The sequence below is a fragment of the Plenodomus lingam genome (genome assembly GCF_022343315.1).
Source record: "Plenodomus lingam strain CAN1 chromosome Unknown scaffold_20, whole genome shotgun sequence".
Classification (NCBI taxonomy): domain Eukaryota; kingdom Fungi; phylum Ascomycota; class Dothideomycetes; order Pleosporales; family Leptosphaeriaceae; genus Plenodomus; species Plenodomus lingam.
Genome location: NW_027093974.1, coordinates 1039377 through 1057439, shown reverse-complemented (window position 1 = coordinate 1057439; position 18063 = coordinate 1039377). Strand labels below are relative to the sequence as shown.

General features: G+C 35.8%; 1 protein-coding gene across 1 annotated transcript; it reads left to right on the top strand.

Moving 5' to 3' along the window:
• Positions 1–596: 596 nt before the first annotated feature.
• Positions 597–1946, top strand: IAQ61_011334 (uncharacterized protein; the record flags this gene model as incomplete). The annotated part of the gene is made up of 5 exons (XM_003843834.2): positions 597–826; positions 1091–1327; positions 1388–1492; positions 1575–1633; positions 1741–1946. Coding segments are annotated over 5 exons (837 nt in total), but the record flags the coding sequence as incomplete, so codon positions are not given.
• Between the last annotated feature and the right edge of the window lie 16117 nt (positions 1947–18063).

Here is an 18063-nt window from a genome sequence, read left to right as displayed (position 1 = left end):
ACAAGACAAGCCGGCGTTGTCGAAAAAAGCCGCAATCGCAAATCAACAATGTCGGCTCCCAATACTCGATGATTGCGGCCGCAGAACGTTGGGCTTAGCGGCGAGTGGGGCCTGGCCGTCGATCCGCCAATCCTGTCAGACCCTTGCCCACCCGATAAGCCACACTGATACTTACGTTTGGCCATCAGGTAAAACCCGGGCCCGGCTTGTGCCCTCTGTCCGCCTGCCTCACATCCCAAACCCTCACAGCACCTGCTCGCCCATTGTCTTTTCAACAATCTTCATGCCAGATACCAGAGGGATACAAAGCAAAGAAGAAAAAATCAATCATGGGCCACCCGAGCAGGGGGCACGGGGCCTGCATAGTGATAGATCGTATTTGTGGCGGTGTAATCACCCGCTTCTGGTAAGGCGGCATATCGGATTCCTGTGTAGGAATCATGCTTGACTCTCGCCTATACCAAAGCTCATGCTGATCCAACATGTCTTACCCCTTCCTCCATTGGTAACACTAGGAACCCAATATTCCGTTGAACTGAGCTATGGATCCTTGGATGCGGTGCGAGATGCGCTAATCGCCATCCATGAACGCAGTCTTCCTTCGCAACAGCTATCCACCGTCTTCCTTCGCAAAGGGTCCTCGTCTGGTGGAAAAAAGTAAACCCCGTCTGTCCAGATCCCTCAAAGCCGTCTGCCGTTGCAACTCCGAGAGGGGCGACGATACACTCTCATCATCCTTCCAACAACACATGGTGAAGGTCGCATCTATCCAGCCCATGTCGCATGTCAACAATCGACTGCGGCGCCTCCCGCCTCGCGCTGCTCAGTGCAGTTGACGTGCAGCTCCTTGCTGTCATTGTCATGGGCTGTGTGGCGAGTGCGGCTGTACCTGCAGTAATCTACCAGCCTGTACTGAACGACTTTCGGAGCAGCACGGAGCGGTCTGGGGGGACCCAGGCCACTTATCGGGAACTAAGTGCTCGGAGATGACGCCAGTAGAGTGGGTAAATCTGGGGTAGATGTCTCGCGGGGGCTGAAGGCGCTGACACCTCGTTTTGGGAGCCCTCTGCACAGCACTACGCTTTCTTAGTCACCTCGATTTGCAAACATTGCCCTTTCAGAATTGCTTCCATACAAAGAGGGCAATCGGCCTCAAGGCAATTGGTGCGTTCCAGTCGCTGCCACGTCGGGTCTTCATCTGGTGGCCAGGGGCGATCGAGGGAGTAGCGATAATGACAACTGACGGGCCTAGTCCTGCACGTAGTTGTCGATCCAAGCCTAAGAGGACGCCAGTGCTTCCCGTAAAGACAAGAAAGGGTCCTTCTTGGTACGACAGCCGTTGCGCACATCGACAACTCTAGTCGAGTGGTGATTGACACAACCCTAGCATCTTCCGCCAGTCGATATCGATGACGCGAGCGGCCGAAATCTTATCCGTGTATATCCTCATCGTCATTCGCATGGCGGCCTTTGACGAATATCGGAACTCATTGTAAGTTATATCCCCAAATGGTCTTCGCAAGTCACTGCACACGGTATTAGTATACAGACCTGTAGAGGTGAACATGTTAAAGTCTCGAGTTATGGTTCATCTTGCCATCGTCTGCAATCTTCTGTGGCCATCGTATCCGGGGTGCATCGCCAGGGACACGGGAGCATTGAGCAATGGTCCATGACCAGATGAGCTACATCTCATTGCGCGGGCGATATTAGAGCCTCTTGTGCGATCAATCGCCATAGATTGTCTGGTTTCATCCCCCGCATGGACTTATGAATGGAAATTCGAGAGGGCCCTCCAGGTCCAGAGCACCGTGCTCGTCATGGCATCTGATGAATCGGTAACAGAAGGCAGAGTGACCGAACTGGATCCAACCGAATCGAGGAGAACCGTCATCCTCAGTGATGAGTCCCTACTTGATCCTCCCGTTGGCCGCAATCGCTGGTAATGTCCATGCATCCGATTCCAATGGGGCATGCCTACATGTGCGCACGGACCCCACACTGCATCTCCTCCTCTTTCCAGAAGCATCGACGGCGCCAGCGGTAGTCTTCACAGTCATTTTTCCCAATGGGTATCTCTTGGAGCGTAGAGAGCGTGTAGAAAGGTGTTGTTTGAAGTTGAGAGACATTTGTCGTCGTGGCATGAAGTTGACCATGTGGTGAGGAGAAGAAAGCTTGGACTGTGGATTCGACCAATCAGAGAGTCCCATAAGGTAAGAAGAACCAAGATGATTTTTGCCCTGAATGGAAATGCTCATCCTGTCATCCGCTCTATGTCACGTTTTTGCTTTCATGGTCTACATGCATGTACAACCATGAGGATATGGAATTTTTGGGTACGATTCGCTGTACATTCGGTAGTTTGTAGGCTCCCCTGCAAAACTTGCTCGCATAGTCTATGTCTCTTTTATTTAGTCCCGCGCCGAATTCTACGCTTTCTAGTAAGAGGGCGGCGGCTGTTTTTTCCACGCAGTTCCCAAGCTCCAGCCACAACACCACGGCAGCCGGTACACCTGCGTACGTAGCGCGGCGGCCAACGATGCCAAATAAGCATATCGTAGGTACTCGGGAACGCATGAGAATGGCTTGCAGATCTTGGTGGGCTGGAGAGCAGGCATTCGAATCCGAACCCTGTTCGCCGAACAGGTCAGACTGCTCACCGTCACGACGCGTGTACCTCTCTCACACCGCGCATCCGGCTGTTCCAGCTTACCACCGTACAATTGTCCTATTTGCAGAGGGAGTTGAGGATTTAGGTAATGCATTGCTGGACAGAGGGGGCTTTGAAATTTGAGGCATTAACACTCTGAGCAAAGTGTACAGAGCAGAGTTCATCCATTGAGAAGCGAACCTGTTGCTCTAGAATCTCAGCATCATAAAGTTTATATCGCGGGCTTGTGGAGTCTGGTTGCATAGCCCCTGAGATTGCCGACGGAGATCATGGGGCATGACACCGTGCCTAGCTGCTCTGGTGGGCAAAGCCAATTGGAACCTCGAGCCGATTTTCACGCCGAGAGCATGGTAAAGGTTTCCGTGCGACGATAAGACCGCGTGGGAAAACTGCGTCGTGGCTCCCACCTGGTTTGGTGAAGCGTTGCACACGCTTACACTACCTTGACGACGGCAATGCTTGCTCCGCAGGTCATCGGATGTATGCCAGTAGCCGTTGTATCGGACGTTGGGAACGAAGCAGCGCCAGGAATCCGGTAGGACAAGGGGCCAAGGAGGAACGTGGTGGTGTGATGACGGTGATGTGGACCTGCTGCAGGTTTATCTCATTCATCAGAACGCTCTGACGAGCTTTTACCCCTGCTAGTGCAACGCTAAAAACTCCTAGGAACTCTAAAGGGATTAGCGTTGCGCTAAAAACTCCTTAACTAATCACGCTAGCCACAGGGCAAAGCTCGCTAGAGCGTCTAAGGAATAATAGGATAGGTTTTAGTAATACTTAGATTTAGGTTATATAAGGAGATAGTATATAACTTAACCTAGTATATCCTATCTACTATAATATATTATAGTCTTACCTTTATAAGCAAATTAATATTTAAGATATTCTCTATTAATTATATATATTATAGCTATACCTAGCTTATTTTCTTAGATATATAGCCCTCCTCTAAATTAACTATCTAGCCTACTCTTATCTATACTATTAGCCCTTAATATACTATCTTAGGGCTATCTTAGCTCTATTAAACTAGTAATAAATATTGCTATAATATATAATACTAAAAATAAGGATATCTTTAGTAGTAATATAGGCTAGGAGTTTATACTAACCCCTATAGGTAGCTATAAAGGTTATAAATATTTAAATAAGTATACTAAATTAAAAGTAGTTATTTAAATACTTTAATAAGTTAGGTAGTTATTTAAAGAAATAGTAGAGGCGTAGGCTAGCCTTAAGGATTATAGTAGCTAAGTAGATATATAACTATCCTATTAAAGATACTATAGGTAGAAAGATTACTAGAGGGTGTTAGTAAGAGTACTAGAGACTCTTACAGAGTAGAGTATTTGCTAGAGCACGTCTATAGTTTATTACTATAGGACTAAACTTACTAGGCTAGTAAACTTCCTACTATTTAATTAATTTATAATTAATATATTATTAGATTCGCTTAATATAAAGTATATAACTCTTATTATCTAGTAATATACGCCTACTTAGTTTTATTTCCTCTAGGTGTAATAATAAGGCAGAATTGCCTACCTATTGTTCTATGCCAAGTTAGGCCTAATAAAGGCCCAACTTGCTTATGTATATAGAGAACAGCTCGCCTATAGTTAGGATAGGTATATTCTTCTTATTCTTTTGTATAAGACCTATAGGTGTAGGAATCTTATCCTTTTCTATATAGACGCGCACTCCTATATACCTTTAAGTTATATAGGATACCTTTTAGATACCCTACCTACCTAAGTTATTATATTATAAGAAGAATATTATCCTAGCTAGTAATAGTATTTAAGAATATTGCACTTATTATTATTTTAAGCTACTAATTTAGTTCTAGTAGCTACCTAACCCTATAACTCTATAGTTAGAATAGCTATTAGAACTTCTAATAACTAAAGCCTATAGGCTTAGACTTCTAGACCTATAGGTAGTGCTAGATTACCTTTAGAAAAATCGCGTTAGATTATATTAAGGTAGAGACCTAGAGACTACTAAAAGCCTAGAGGAATTAGAGGCAAAGCTAATATCCTCCTATAACTAAACCCCCCCCTAAAGAAAAGATTTATTATTCTTATTAACTATAAAATATTAGATAAAGGTAAAGGAAAGGTATCTAGTTTAGCTACTTTTAAAAGCCTATTTACTAATAGAAAGAAATTAGATAAGGAAGACTTAATTAACAACGCCCTTCTTAAAGGACCTGCTTCCTATCTATCTCTTAAGGTACCTTATGCTCCTAGGAAATCTTAAAGTAATACCTCCCTTAAAGATAAATATATATTAACCCTATCTAAAAAGAAGAGGTTAGAGGAATAAGTTAAGTAACTTACTAATTAGTTATATAACACCTCCCTCTATAAGGAGATATAGGGTACTACTTAACCTAGCTAGTCTTTAGCTTCTATATTAAACCCTATAGTATATACTATAAAAGCTAAGAGATAATCTAAAAAGATACTAAATATCTCTATACTTAGTAATAGTGCTAACCCTACTTTTAAATAATAGCAAGCATCTATTTAGGATAGGCTAGAGATTAATACTAATTACTACCCCTCTTCTAGAGCTTAGATAGCGTTAGTCTAGGGATACTACTTAGGACTAGTAAAAGAATACTTAAAGCTATATTACCTATCTGTTGCAGGAGGGATATCAACTGGATCACGGAGCATCTTGATCCCGATCAATCCCAATCAATCCCGATCAATACCCCTGTATAACCCACTATCTAATCGACTGCCAGCTTACTGCCAAGTGCCTAATAAAAAGCAGGAGCTCTAGTAAGGAAGGTTTACTAATTATTCACCTTCTAGTAAGGGTAGCTAAAGCTCTATATATATAAGTACAATCGTAGTAGATACAATCTCCTAAATTATTCCTAACCTTAGTAATCTAAATTTCTATAGTTATAAGCCTAGTTCGCGCTTTACCTTATTAAAGATTATCCTATCTATTTAAGCGTATTATTCAACTTAGACACTAAGCTAGCAAGCTTTACTCTTTATACTATTTCTTAAGCAAAAGCTTACTTATTACTCTTCTACTATAAGCAACTAAATCCTAAAGGGGGATATCCTACTTACTAGATTAACTAACTAGCCCACCTAGTATATTTAATTTAGATACTATGCCCTAACTAAAGGGATCTAGGTAGAGGTAGACCCTAAGGCTCTAGATACTAAAAACCACTTTAAGAATAAACCTATTAAGCCTAACATACTAATAGATATCGCGCTATCTAATATAATAAGCAAGCAGTACAAGCTCTAAATAGCTTAGTACTAAGCCTGCTTATTAGATTAGGTATTAAAGTTATTAGCAATCTAGAACCTCTTTATATAGGTTAATAATATAGTAGATTAAGGGATCCTTACCCTAGCCTATATAGAGCTTATTAATTAAGGAAGAGTAACCCTCTAAGCACTTATCTAAGTGCTCTATAATAACCTAGCGCTAACTAACTTAAGCGCTGTAACACTAGCAAGATTGCAGTATAAAGCTTATCTTGCTAAGGCAAAGATAAGTAGCTAAGACGCTAATTACTAGCAGAAGGAGTAGACAATCCTATATACGCAAGCTAAGGTATATAACATTCCTAATATTAAAGGATAGCTTGTAGTATAGGATTATCTTAAAGCTCTATCTACTAGGATCTTACTAGATTAGGGTTAAACTATATTTTAAAGGATTATTAAAAAGTTAGTAATAGGAGAGCTAACTTATAACCTCCTATAGGTTACTAAGATCTATTTATTACTACTCTAAGAGAACAACATAAGATTAAGCTCTAAGGGTCCTAGAGTGTTTGCAATAATAGGAGCTCCACCTTCTAACTAACCTAAGAAGGAGTCTTTATATCTATATAGTAGATCTTACCTATAGAAACCTCCTAAATACAAAAATATTATTAAAGCTTAGATTAATATAGGTAATAAGCTTACTACTACTTAACAATTAGAGATTAAGAAAAAGATTAATAGGAATCTAAAATTTAAAGAGTTAAGAAAAACTCTAATTAAGTCCTATCCTATTAATTAAGATTATAGTAGTAAGGTAAAAGAAAACGCGATCACCTATCTAGGCAGTATCTAGGCGGCACTAATTAACCCTATATTAATAGCAGAGAAAACAAACAGGATCTATTTAACTATAGACTTTAAAGCTTACGCTCTATTAAAGAGCACTATCTTTAATAATAGGGGTGTAGTGCACCTAGTTAATAATATAAGCTACCTAGAAGAAAGCTTGTTTAGATTAGTTAAATATAAGACAGTTAAAGCAGGAACTTAAGCTTTTCTAATCTTAGGCAGAGGGACTAGAGTAATCCCTAATACTCTTAATAGACTAAGAGGTCTAAAAACAGAAGATTTAGTGCTTACTAACGTGGTGTTAGTAGAAGGTTTTTATATAAATATTATATTAGAAGCTTAATTACTTAAAGTAGGAGTTTAGTTCCTTAGGCTAGATGCTACCTTATAGTTTAGATTATTAGAAAAGAGCGTTATATTAGCTAAGTTACTACGTAAGTTTAACTTAACTTTCCTAGAATACAAGCCCTCTACTCCTTATCTAATAATCTAAAGCATGGTGCCTAAACAACCCTAGCAATCCTAGACAACTTACCTAAGATATAATAGTAAGGAGCTTTAGCACTAATAATTAGGCTATTTAGGACCTAAGGCGCTTAAAGCTCTAGTTAAGTTAGCAATAAATATTAGGATTAAAGGAACTCTTAGGAGCAAATGCGAGCACTACGCTATTACACATACCTAATAGGTTATATTAAGATAACTAAGGGAAAGATTACCACGTCTATACTACTAGGTATTATAGGATCTATTTAACATGCTAACAGGTATAGCTTATAAGTAATAGATCTTAGTATTAAAGTGCGACTACTTAGGAAAGCTTTATACCTATCTACTGTAAGCTAAAAACCTTAATAAGATTATATAGGTGTTTAAAAATTTTAAGAGCTTAATACTTAACTAATATAAGCTTAGTATAGTTAAGATTATATAAGACAATAATATTATAACACTCCCTTAGCGTGGCAAATCTTGCTTTTAGATCTAGGCAGCTAATAATAGTATTAAAATTAAGAGCTTACCTATATATACCTATAAACCTAATAGAGGAGCAGAAAGAGTAGGGCAGGAGATTATAACAAAATTAATTAAAATAAGGATTAGTGCTAACCTACTAATAAAGCTCTAGCCTAAAATTATTAAAGCAGCGACTTAGCTCTATAATATAAGCCTATCCTATGCTTATAATATAATATTACCTAATAAAGTGCTAGATTGTTAGTTTACTAGATACTTTAGGTGGTGGCAACTAGAGCAGATAAGGGAGGTAACTACTAATCTCCGCCCTAATTAGAGCGGAATATACGCCTATGGCTATTAAGCTTACCCCCTTAATAGAGATCAAGCAGCTAGGCGTTACAAGAGGGTTTTTAAGGTAAACCCTTAGGGTTATATTAGATATCTAGTAGGATACAGAGTATCTAATATATATAGGATATAGATCCCCTTGCTTAATTAAATTATTATAATATAGAATATTACCTTTAATAAGGATCTTTTCTATAAAGAGAAAGATCTAGAGCAGCTTTAATAGTTAGAAGCTTAAAAGATAGTTAATATTATTAGTAAAGATAAGATCTATAATATAGGAGAAGCATATAAAGAGCTTAATATCTTTAATTAGCTTTATATTATAGCAGAGTAATATAAGGAGTCTAGTAAGCAAGGAGGACTAAACCTAGTGTAGGAGCTAGGGGGTAGGGTAGAGCTAGAGGAGGTAGATAATTAGGCTAGCTAGCCTAGTAATTCATAACCCCCTAAGCAGACACCTCTAGCGTAGGTACTAAGCACAGCTAGCTTAGTACAAAGGATCTATATAAAGTCCCCTAAGCTAATAGGGCTCTAAACTCCTAAACTAATACTAGAACTAAACTTTAGTATAGGAAATAAAGGATCTATATAGGTTATAGATTAGGGTCTTACTACCTAAGATAGTAGTAATCTAACTTACTTTAACGCCATAATAGGTAGCTCCTAGGAAAGACCTAGAGGGGAGAGTGCTATTAGTAGGTTACTCTATAAGAGCACAGAGATAGGTAAGGGCACCCTATCTAGCTCTTATAGGGGTAGTAAGTAGAGCTCCTACCTACCCGCTTTAGGACTAGATTCTATATCTCCTGCAGATCCCTTACAAGCGGCACCTAGAGCTCCTAGAAGAAGTAGAAAACTATAAGTTAAAGGACTGCCACTAACGTATGTTAGTAAGCAAGCTTAGGGATAGGACCCTAATAAACCACTAGAAGGCTCTATAAGTGCTAGAATATATATAGTAATAGATCTATTAGATATAGATCTAATTAGAAATCCCTTATATAATCTTTTAGTATATCCTAAACTAAATACTATAATCCACGCTGTAATTATAGTAGTAATAGGGAGCAAATCTCCTAAAAACCCTAAAAGGAATACGCACTAGGACGCTCTACAAAAAGAGCTAAAATAATAGAAGGATCTCTATAACTACTAAATAGGATAGCAATTTAGAGACGTAGCATATAAAGAAATTAATACTCTGCTAAAAGCTAGTACCTAGGAGGAGATTAATAGGCTAACTAAAGGAGAGCGTCTACTCCTACTTAAATAGGTGTTTACATACAAGCTTAATTAGAATAGTTACCTAATTAAGTGCAAAGCAAGGATAGTAGTAAGAGGAGATCTATAGCTTACTAACTTAATTTATTTAACCTACGCAGCTACCCTAGTAGCTTAAACCTTTAGGACTATAATAGCTATTAGAGCTAAGTTTAACCTTAAGATATATTAATATAACGTTATTAGAGCTTTCCTTAACGCCTTAAGGGATTAACACCCTATAGTTATCTATAAGCTACCTAAAGGATATTAAATACCTAGGAAGTGCGTTAAGCTTAAACAAGCTCTATATAGATTAAAAGACTTACTATTATTATAGTATAATAAGCTCTTAACTACACTCTAAGAAAATAAGCTTATTGCTTCTAAAGAGGAGCTATGCCTATTCTTTAATAGAGATCGTAGTATCTTGTTAATATTCTATATAGATAATATCCTATCACTCTATTACTAAAACTACGCAAGCTAAGCTTATAAAGTTATCTAAGCTCTAAAGCAAAGATATACTATAGAAGAGAAGGGACCTATAAGCTAGTTTCTAGGGGTAAGAGTAATCTAGGATAGAAAGAGATAGATAATAACGCTTGTTTATAATAAATATATTAATAAGATTATAAAGAAATTTAATCTAGTAGAGATAGGAAAATTCCCTACTACACTACTATTAAGTAAAGATATTAAAAAGAGCACTAGAGAAGCTACTAAAAAGGAGATTAAGGACTATTAGGAGCGCGTTAGATTAATCCTTTACACCTTAATTATAGTGCGCCCTAATATTACCTATATAGCCTCCTAGCTCTCCTAATACCTTACTAACCTATCTAAATAACACTTTAATGCAGTTAATTAAGTAATTATCTATCTATACTAAACTTAATACTAATTAATCTAATATAGGAATAGGGATCCTAATAAGCTTATAATATATAGTAATGCGTTATTTACTAATAATATTAATACTTAGCGATTATTATATAGATACCTAATCACGCTCTTTAGAGGACCTATTATTTAGAAGGCAGCTTAATAATTAACTATTACTACTTTAACTACTAAGGCAGAGCTCCTTGCACTTAAGCAAGTAAGTAAAGAAGTAATAGCGTTAAAATACTTTTTAACCAAAATACACCTTACTTTAGATATTACCTAGATAATTAATTATAATAATTAATAAACTATTAGGTTAGTAGTAGGTAATAATAAAAGGATCACTACTAAGCTACGCTATGTAGATATTTAAAACATATAGCTTAGGCAAGAGTATATAAAGGGATCTTTCTATATTACCTACTTACCTGCTAGTAATATACTAGCTAATAGGCTTACTAAAAACCTAACTATATAATAATTTATAAGGTTTAGGGAGCACCTAAAGTTATATAATAGTAGAGTATATATTATATAGTGTTAATTAAAGTAAGGTAGTATATAAGATCTATTAATATATAATATAAAAATAACTAACTATAGCCTACCTCTCTATTATTAATTAGGTAGCTTCCCTAAGGAGCTCTATTACGCGCGCAAAGCGTGCCTTAGAGTCTATAGGGAGCTGCCTAGGTTACCCTATCCTAGGATCTATAGGGGGAACCTTAAAGGAGCTAGAGTCCTTATCTTCTAATAAGGAGCTCTAGGTACCCTTAGCTATAGAAGCAGCCTTACGCGCAAGCTTAGCGGCAGTAGTAGTAGCTTTTACTAGCTCCTGCTACTTAGCCTTACTCTCCTTAAGGAGTACTAAGACCCTCCTCTTCTTATCCTTAAGAAGGTCTTAGCTCTTACCTACCTGCTTCCTTACTAGGAAGGATAGCGTAGAGTATTAGGCAAGCTTAGGGCTATTAGTTTATTAGTATAAGATCTTACTAAGCGTTATAAAGGAAAAATTCTTATATAAATTATATATATTAGGATATAGCTATACCTAGAGAAGCACTACTAGTACTAAGTCCCCCTACTAGAAGAGTTATAGCACTTACTATTAGACTTATTAAAGAGCGCTAAGCGCAGATAATTTAGACAAGTTTTAGTATAATAAATACTAGGCTCTCTATAGTAGGAGGATCTTAGGGTCTCCTTAGGAGCTAGAGAGGGAGTAGGAGCGGGAGTAGGGGCCTTAGGAGGGGTCTAGGGAGGAGCAGGAGCTAGAGTTAGAGTTAGAGCTAGAGTAGTAGGAGCTAGAGCAGGAGCACCCTTCCTTAGCTTTATAATCTTAGCTATAGCAGTAGTAGCTACGCGCTTAGCTACTATATACTCTACTATAGCCTTATACTTAGTAGTAGTGCGCTCTTCTTTAGTAGTAGTAGCTTTAGCGACTATAGCTTTAGCTACGCAGGAGGTAATAAGGGCAGCGTAGGTAGAGTAAGCGCAAGTAGTAGGTTTTAACTTTAACTAAGATAGGTTAGCAGGGATATAGGTATAGTTTAGATCTTTAGGGTTAGATAATCTTATAACTTAAGCTATAGTAAAGATTATAGTTAGGTAGATAGAGTTATAGAGCTCTATCTAGATAATATCTACGCGCGTAAGCGTAGGCTAAATAAGGAAGGCGCGCTAGTTAGTATCTAAAGGGTAAGCTAATTTAACCCTTTAGATATACAACGCTCTAATTAGCTACACTACCTACTAACTATAAGCGCAACTACAACAACAAAAGATCTACCTACACCTAGGGGGTGTGTTGCAGGAGGGATATTAACTAGATTACAGAGCATCTTAATCCTAATTAATCCTAATTAATCCTGATTAATACCCCTATATAACCCACTATCTAATTAACTGCTAGCTTACTGCTAAGTGCCTAATAAAAAGCAGGAGCTCTAGTAAGGAAGGTTTACTAATTATTCACCTTCTAGTAAGGGTAGCTAAAGCTCTATATATATAAGTACGATCGTAGTAGATATAATCTAATAATCTATCTCCTAAATCATTCCTAACCTTAGTAATCCAAATTTCCACAGATATTAGGTTACTTTATTAACTAGTAGATCTACTAATTATAATATTCTTTAGGGTATTATAAAATAACTATAGATAGGAGATATTATATTATTAGTAGCACTTATTATCTACTAACTTGCTAGCCCTATAGAGGGCCTTCCTATTATCTAGCCTTATTAATTAGAGTAGACAAGCTAGGTTATTTAAGCTAATTAACCTTACACTAGAGCACTTAAACTATAACTATAAGCTAGACCTTTATAATAATAAAAACTCTACCTATAATATTAGTATAGTATTCTAATAGGCTATGCTTTATAATACTTAGCTTTAGGATATATAGGAATACTTTAAACATCTCTATAGTAAGGCTATATCCTTATTATATACTACTACTTAGGCGCTAGATAATATATTTCTCCTTATATAGGTAATATATAGTAGTAGTTATAGTAATAGTAGGGATAAATCTAAGGTTAATAAGATAGATATATTTAATTTACTTAATATCTTTTAGGTAGGTATAGATATACTTAAGGAGAAGGTTGCGTAGTTTAATAGTTAGTATACTAGGTAGTTAACCTAAACTTTTATCCCTCTTGTTACTAATAATTCTAACATTAATACGCTAGAGTTTATAGATATAGCTACCTATATAGAGGTTATATATAGTAGTTATAATATTATTAATAATCCTACTATAGATATTAGTAGTATTTATAGGGGTATAGCGGATATATAGATATAATTAGTGTAGTATAGCTAAAATAATATTTTTATACCTTATTATCCTAGAATAGTATTAGCTACTAGTAGTATATTAACTTTTAGTTCCTATTATAATTATATAGTTAGGGTTGCTATTAGGTCTAATTATAATATACTTAACCTATTAGAGCGCACCCTATTAAGATTATGTGTCTTAGAAAATAAGCCCGCTATCTCTACTACCTTATTAACTCCTATTGTTACTATCCTATACTATCGCTGCCCCCTTATTATTGCAACTATTAAGCAGTCCTATACTATTAATACCCTGTACTACTATTATCCTATACTACTATTATCCTATACTACTATTATCCTATACTACTATTATTCTATAAGATCCTATAAACTCCTATAGACTCCTATAAACTCCTATAAACTCCTATAAACTCCTATAAACTCCTATAAACTCCTATAAACTCCTATAAACTCCTATAAACTCCTATAAACTCCTATAAACTCCTATAAACTCCTATAAACTCCTATAAACTCCTATAAACTCCTATAAACTCCTAGGAACTCCCTAGCTAGTTAAGTAACTAGGTTTATACTATTATAGTATAATTATTATATTAATAATTAAAGAGGTTTATTTAAGATAGTCTCTACGTATTTTATTCTATTAAATCCCTACCTATCTACTAACTTTCTATACGCCTATAGATAAGCTAGCTATAGTACTAGTTTATAATATACCTATAATACTAGCCTACCCTAAATACCTAGCTTCTTTCCTTATATAGGTACTTAAACTAACTAGGGAAGGTTTAAAGCTAATACTATAAGGAATAATACGCCCTAGTACTACACCCTTATATAACTCTACTAGAAACCCTAGTTTAATAATAGCTATACTTTAGGAAGTAGTTACTATTTTCTAGGAGACTAGTTATTACTAGACCTAGTCTACTTTATAGGCGTAGCCCTTATTCTAAGGGAACACTTCTTTAAGTAAGAGTAGCACTGTTATGGACTGGCCTCAAGGGAGAATGCAATGAGCGTTGATAATAGTATTTAGTATCTTAAAGGAGAGGTAAGCCCTCCACGCCTTTTATATAGGTGTCCAGTGTGTTCGCTTAGTAGTGGTGTGGGACTCGGTCCGTCTTGTGTTAGACCCAGGCTTAGGCATAAGCCCAAGCCCTTCACAAGCACTAGGTATAGGTTTAAGATATATACTTTATATACTTAAAAGTATTATTATAGTAAACCTAGTACTTCTAGTTATTATCCTAATAAGTCTAGTATTACTAATTACTAAAATACTACTTACCTAGCACTAACTCTATAATATAGCTATAATATTCTATAATAGCCTTATTCTTAGGCGTATATGCCTAGTATAACTCCTCTAAGATATAATACTAAAGCCCCTCTCTAATATAATACTAGTAGTTAGAGCGCTTATAACTAGTATATATCTAGGTAATCTAATCTAAGCGCGTATACTATATAAGGTTATAGCCCTCTTTTAAGCTATTACTAACCTTTATATATAACCTACTAGGGCTACTAGGAATAAGGGGAGTAGTACTAGCTATAGGGCTACTATTACACGTTAGTATATTAGAACTTACTATATAATATAGTAATATATAGTATAGGGGGATAGGAGAAAACCTAGTCTATATCCTCTACCTCCTCCTCCCTCTACTTTACCTCCTCCTCCCTTTACTCTATCTCCTCTATCCTCTCTATCTCCTCCTCCTATTTAACGCTACCTTCTTACCTTAACCTACTCCTATACGCTATAGGTAAAGAACTACTAAAAAGTAATAAAGGGGGTAAGGGAGTAAGGGGTAGGGGGGAGGATAGGATATAGAGGCCTACTAGTCCCTCCTCCTTATCTTTATCTTGCCTAAAAAACTAGGGCTAAACCCCCCTATTATTATTATTATTATTATTGTCTTTATCTATAGTAGTAGTAGGAGTGGTAGGGGTAGGGATAGGGGTAGTAGGGGCAGTAGTAGCAGTAGCAGGAGCGGCGGCGGCGGCGGCGTTAGCGGCAGTGGTGGGGGCGGCAGTAGTAGTAGTAGTAGTAGTAGTAGTGGTAGTAGTAGTAGTAGTAGTAGTAGAGGGGGGGCTATACTAGTGTTAGTATCTATCTTTCTTATATAACTTCTAATATTAAAGTATTATACTATACTTAACCTAGAATACCTAACCTAAACGCGTAGTGTAAGGGGGGAGGGTAGTAGTAGTAGTAATAACTATCCCCTTAGCTATAGGGAAGTTAGCGTAGTAGGCGCGGTAGAACTACGCAAGGGAGAATATATTAGTAGTATTAGTAGTGTTAGTAGTATTAGTAGTGCTAGTAATATTAGTAGTATTAGTAGTATTAGTAGTAAGTTAAAGTTAAGGCGTTAAGGTTATATTATATAGTATAACTAACTAAGTATATAGGTTTACTTTACTATTATAATTTACTATTATATCTTAATTATAATATATATAGACTATAGTATAGGTAGTATTATTATATAATAAGTCTAGTATATACTAATATATAATATATATAGTATAAATAGTAAGATACTATCTATAAACCCTCCTTAAGTAGGTGCTACTATACCTATTTTAATAAGAGCCTACACTCTACCTATTACTAGGATTTAAACCTACCTAGCAAAGAAATATATAGGTAGTAGGGATAACCTTAAATCTCCTATACCTAGACTTGTATTCTAATATATATAAGGGGCCCTCCCTTGTAATACTAGTCTATCCTAAATACCTAGCTCCTTTCCCTATATAGGTACTTAAGATAACTAGGGAAGGTTAGAAACTAATATTATAAAGGGATTTAGCTACCCTAGATATAGAAGCTATAGTATATATAGGTATTACGCTTTATAATAGATACTATAATAGGCTAAAAGAGCTATAGGTAGTAGACGTAGAGGGGACTAAGGAGAGGAGGGGGGGCGTAAGAACCTAATAATAAGGGGGGGCACTAGGATAGTTAGTATTATAGTTAACAAAGCTAATATAATATATAGTTATACTAGTAAAGGCGCCCTAAGCGTAACTTGCTCTACTCTAGTTGTAACAAGGTAGGCGCCCTACCTATGAAATGAATACTACGTCATCTCCCCTGTCTGTACTAATTCGGCCATAGTCCAAAAGGTACGCACGAGAATACTTACGCTAAGTAATCCTCGCATAGTATAATATATATATCTTAGCTAAGCTTAGCCTAAGATAATAGTGCTAGACCCTAGCGCCAACCCATGAACCTTGTTCAAGTCTAGCCTAGGCATCTAGTAAGCGCTAGCTATTTTAGCCTAGCCTTGTTACACTAGTCTAGCTACCTCCTAAAGGAGGGCGTCCTTATTATAGTAGATATTACCGCAAAGAGTAGTAGTAGTAGGAGTAGTAGGTATAGTAGTAATAGTAGTAGTAGTAGTAGTTAGGTTTAAGATTTAGAGTAAGAGTAAGTAGTAAGGATAATAGTTAAGATAACTAAGATTATATTTCTTACCTTAGTAATAGCTAACTAACTAAATAGTAACTTACTATTACTATAATATAATAATCTATAATATATAATATATACTACTATATAATACTAACTATACTAAAAAACTCCTATAGACTCCTAGGCCTATTATAATAGCTTTACTATACTCCTAAAAAATTCCTAGAGACTCCTATAGACTCCTATAAACTCCTATAGACTCCTATAGACTCCTATATACTCCTATAGACTTTTATAAACTCCTACTACTTTCCTAAACTAAAAGACTAATAATTATACGCTATCTAGGGCTATAATTACTACTCTTAGAATAAGATAAGTAGACACTAATAATAATTCTCTTTACCCTTATCTATTAACGTTTATATCCTCCCCTAGGATAACTAAGGAGTATAAGTAAGCGCCCCTTTTAACTATTTAAGTATTTATAGTATCTAATTTAGTTAGCGCTTATATAAAGGAGTCTAACTATATAGGCGTTAGCTATATAATAGTATATAGGTAGCGTAAGATAGGGGTAGATATACTAGTAATCCCTAATCTAAGACTAAAGTTATTACGCACTAACGTAGAATAGATACAGGGGCGCGCTTAGATAGATTATAATTACGTTTAGTAACTTATAAGGCTAGTGCGTTATCTATATTTATAGCTATATTACCCTAGCCTAATATACTAGAATCCTAGGATAATTACTACTCTTTCTACTAGTCTTGCTATACCTATATTATATTAGAATAGGATACAAATACTACAAGATCCTCCTTAAGAATCTACTTTAATATATCTACTAATATAACTCCTTCTATTTTATAAAAGTCCTATACTCTTAACTCTAGTACTATATTATATAGATAATTAAAGTCTATAATACTAATAATATTAGTATTTATACTCTAATAATACTTTACTATATACTTATATATAAGTGTAAGTATTATAGCGTAGTTTATATATACTAAACCTATTATTAGAAATTAGGTCTTAGCTATACTAAAATAAGCCTGCGCTCTATAAGCTATAAAATAATAGAATAAAGCCTTAATAAACGCTTTATATAATCCTGTCCTAGGAGAAACTAATAGCTTAGGACGCTTACGTAGGTAAGTAATATCTAGAAGTAGGTCTAGGTTATATACTAAATAATAATATTCCTTTAGTATAATATACCTATTAGATACTAGTAGTTTATGCTCCCTAAGCTTAAATAAGAACTCCTTCTAATAATAAGAGCTATTTACTATACTTAGGATAGAGTGGTTAGTCTAGTTATAGGATTCTATTTCTAGTTTTATCTAGAACTTTATATATTAGCTACTACTATCTACCTTAGTATCTTAGCTTAATAGGACCTCTTATAATATATTATTATCTATAATAACTATATTACCTAGTGTTATTAAAGACTATAACTATAACTATAACTATAACTATATAGACTATATTAACGCCCTATTATATAGTAATTAGTTCTAAGTAGCCTACTTTAGAATTATAAAACCCTACTAAGAACTCTTTATATC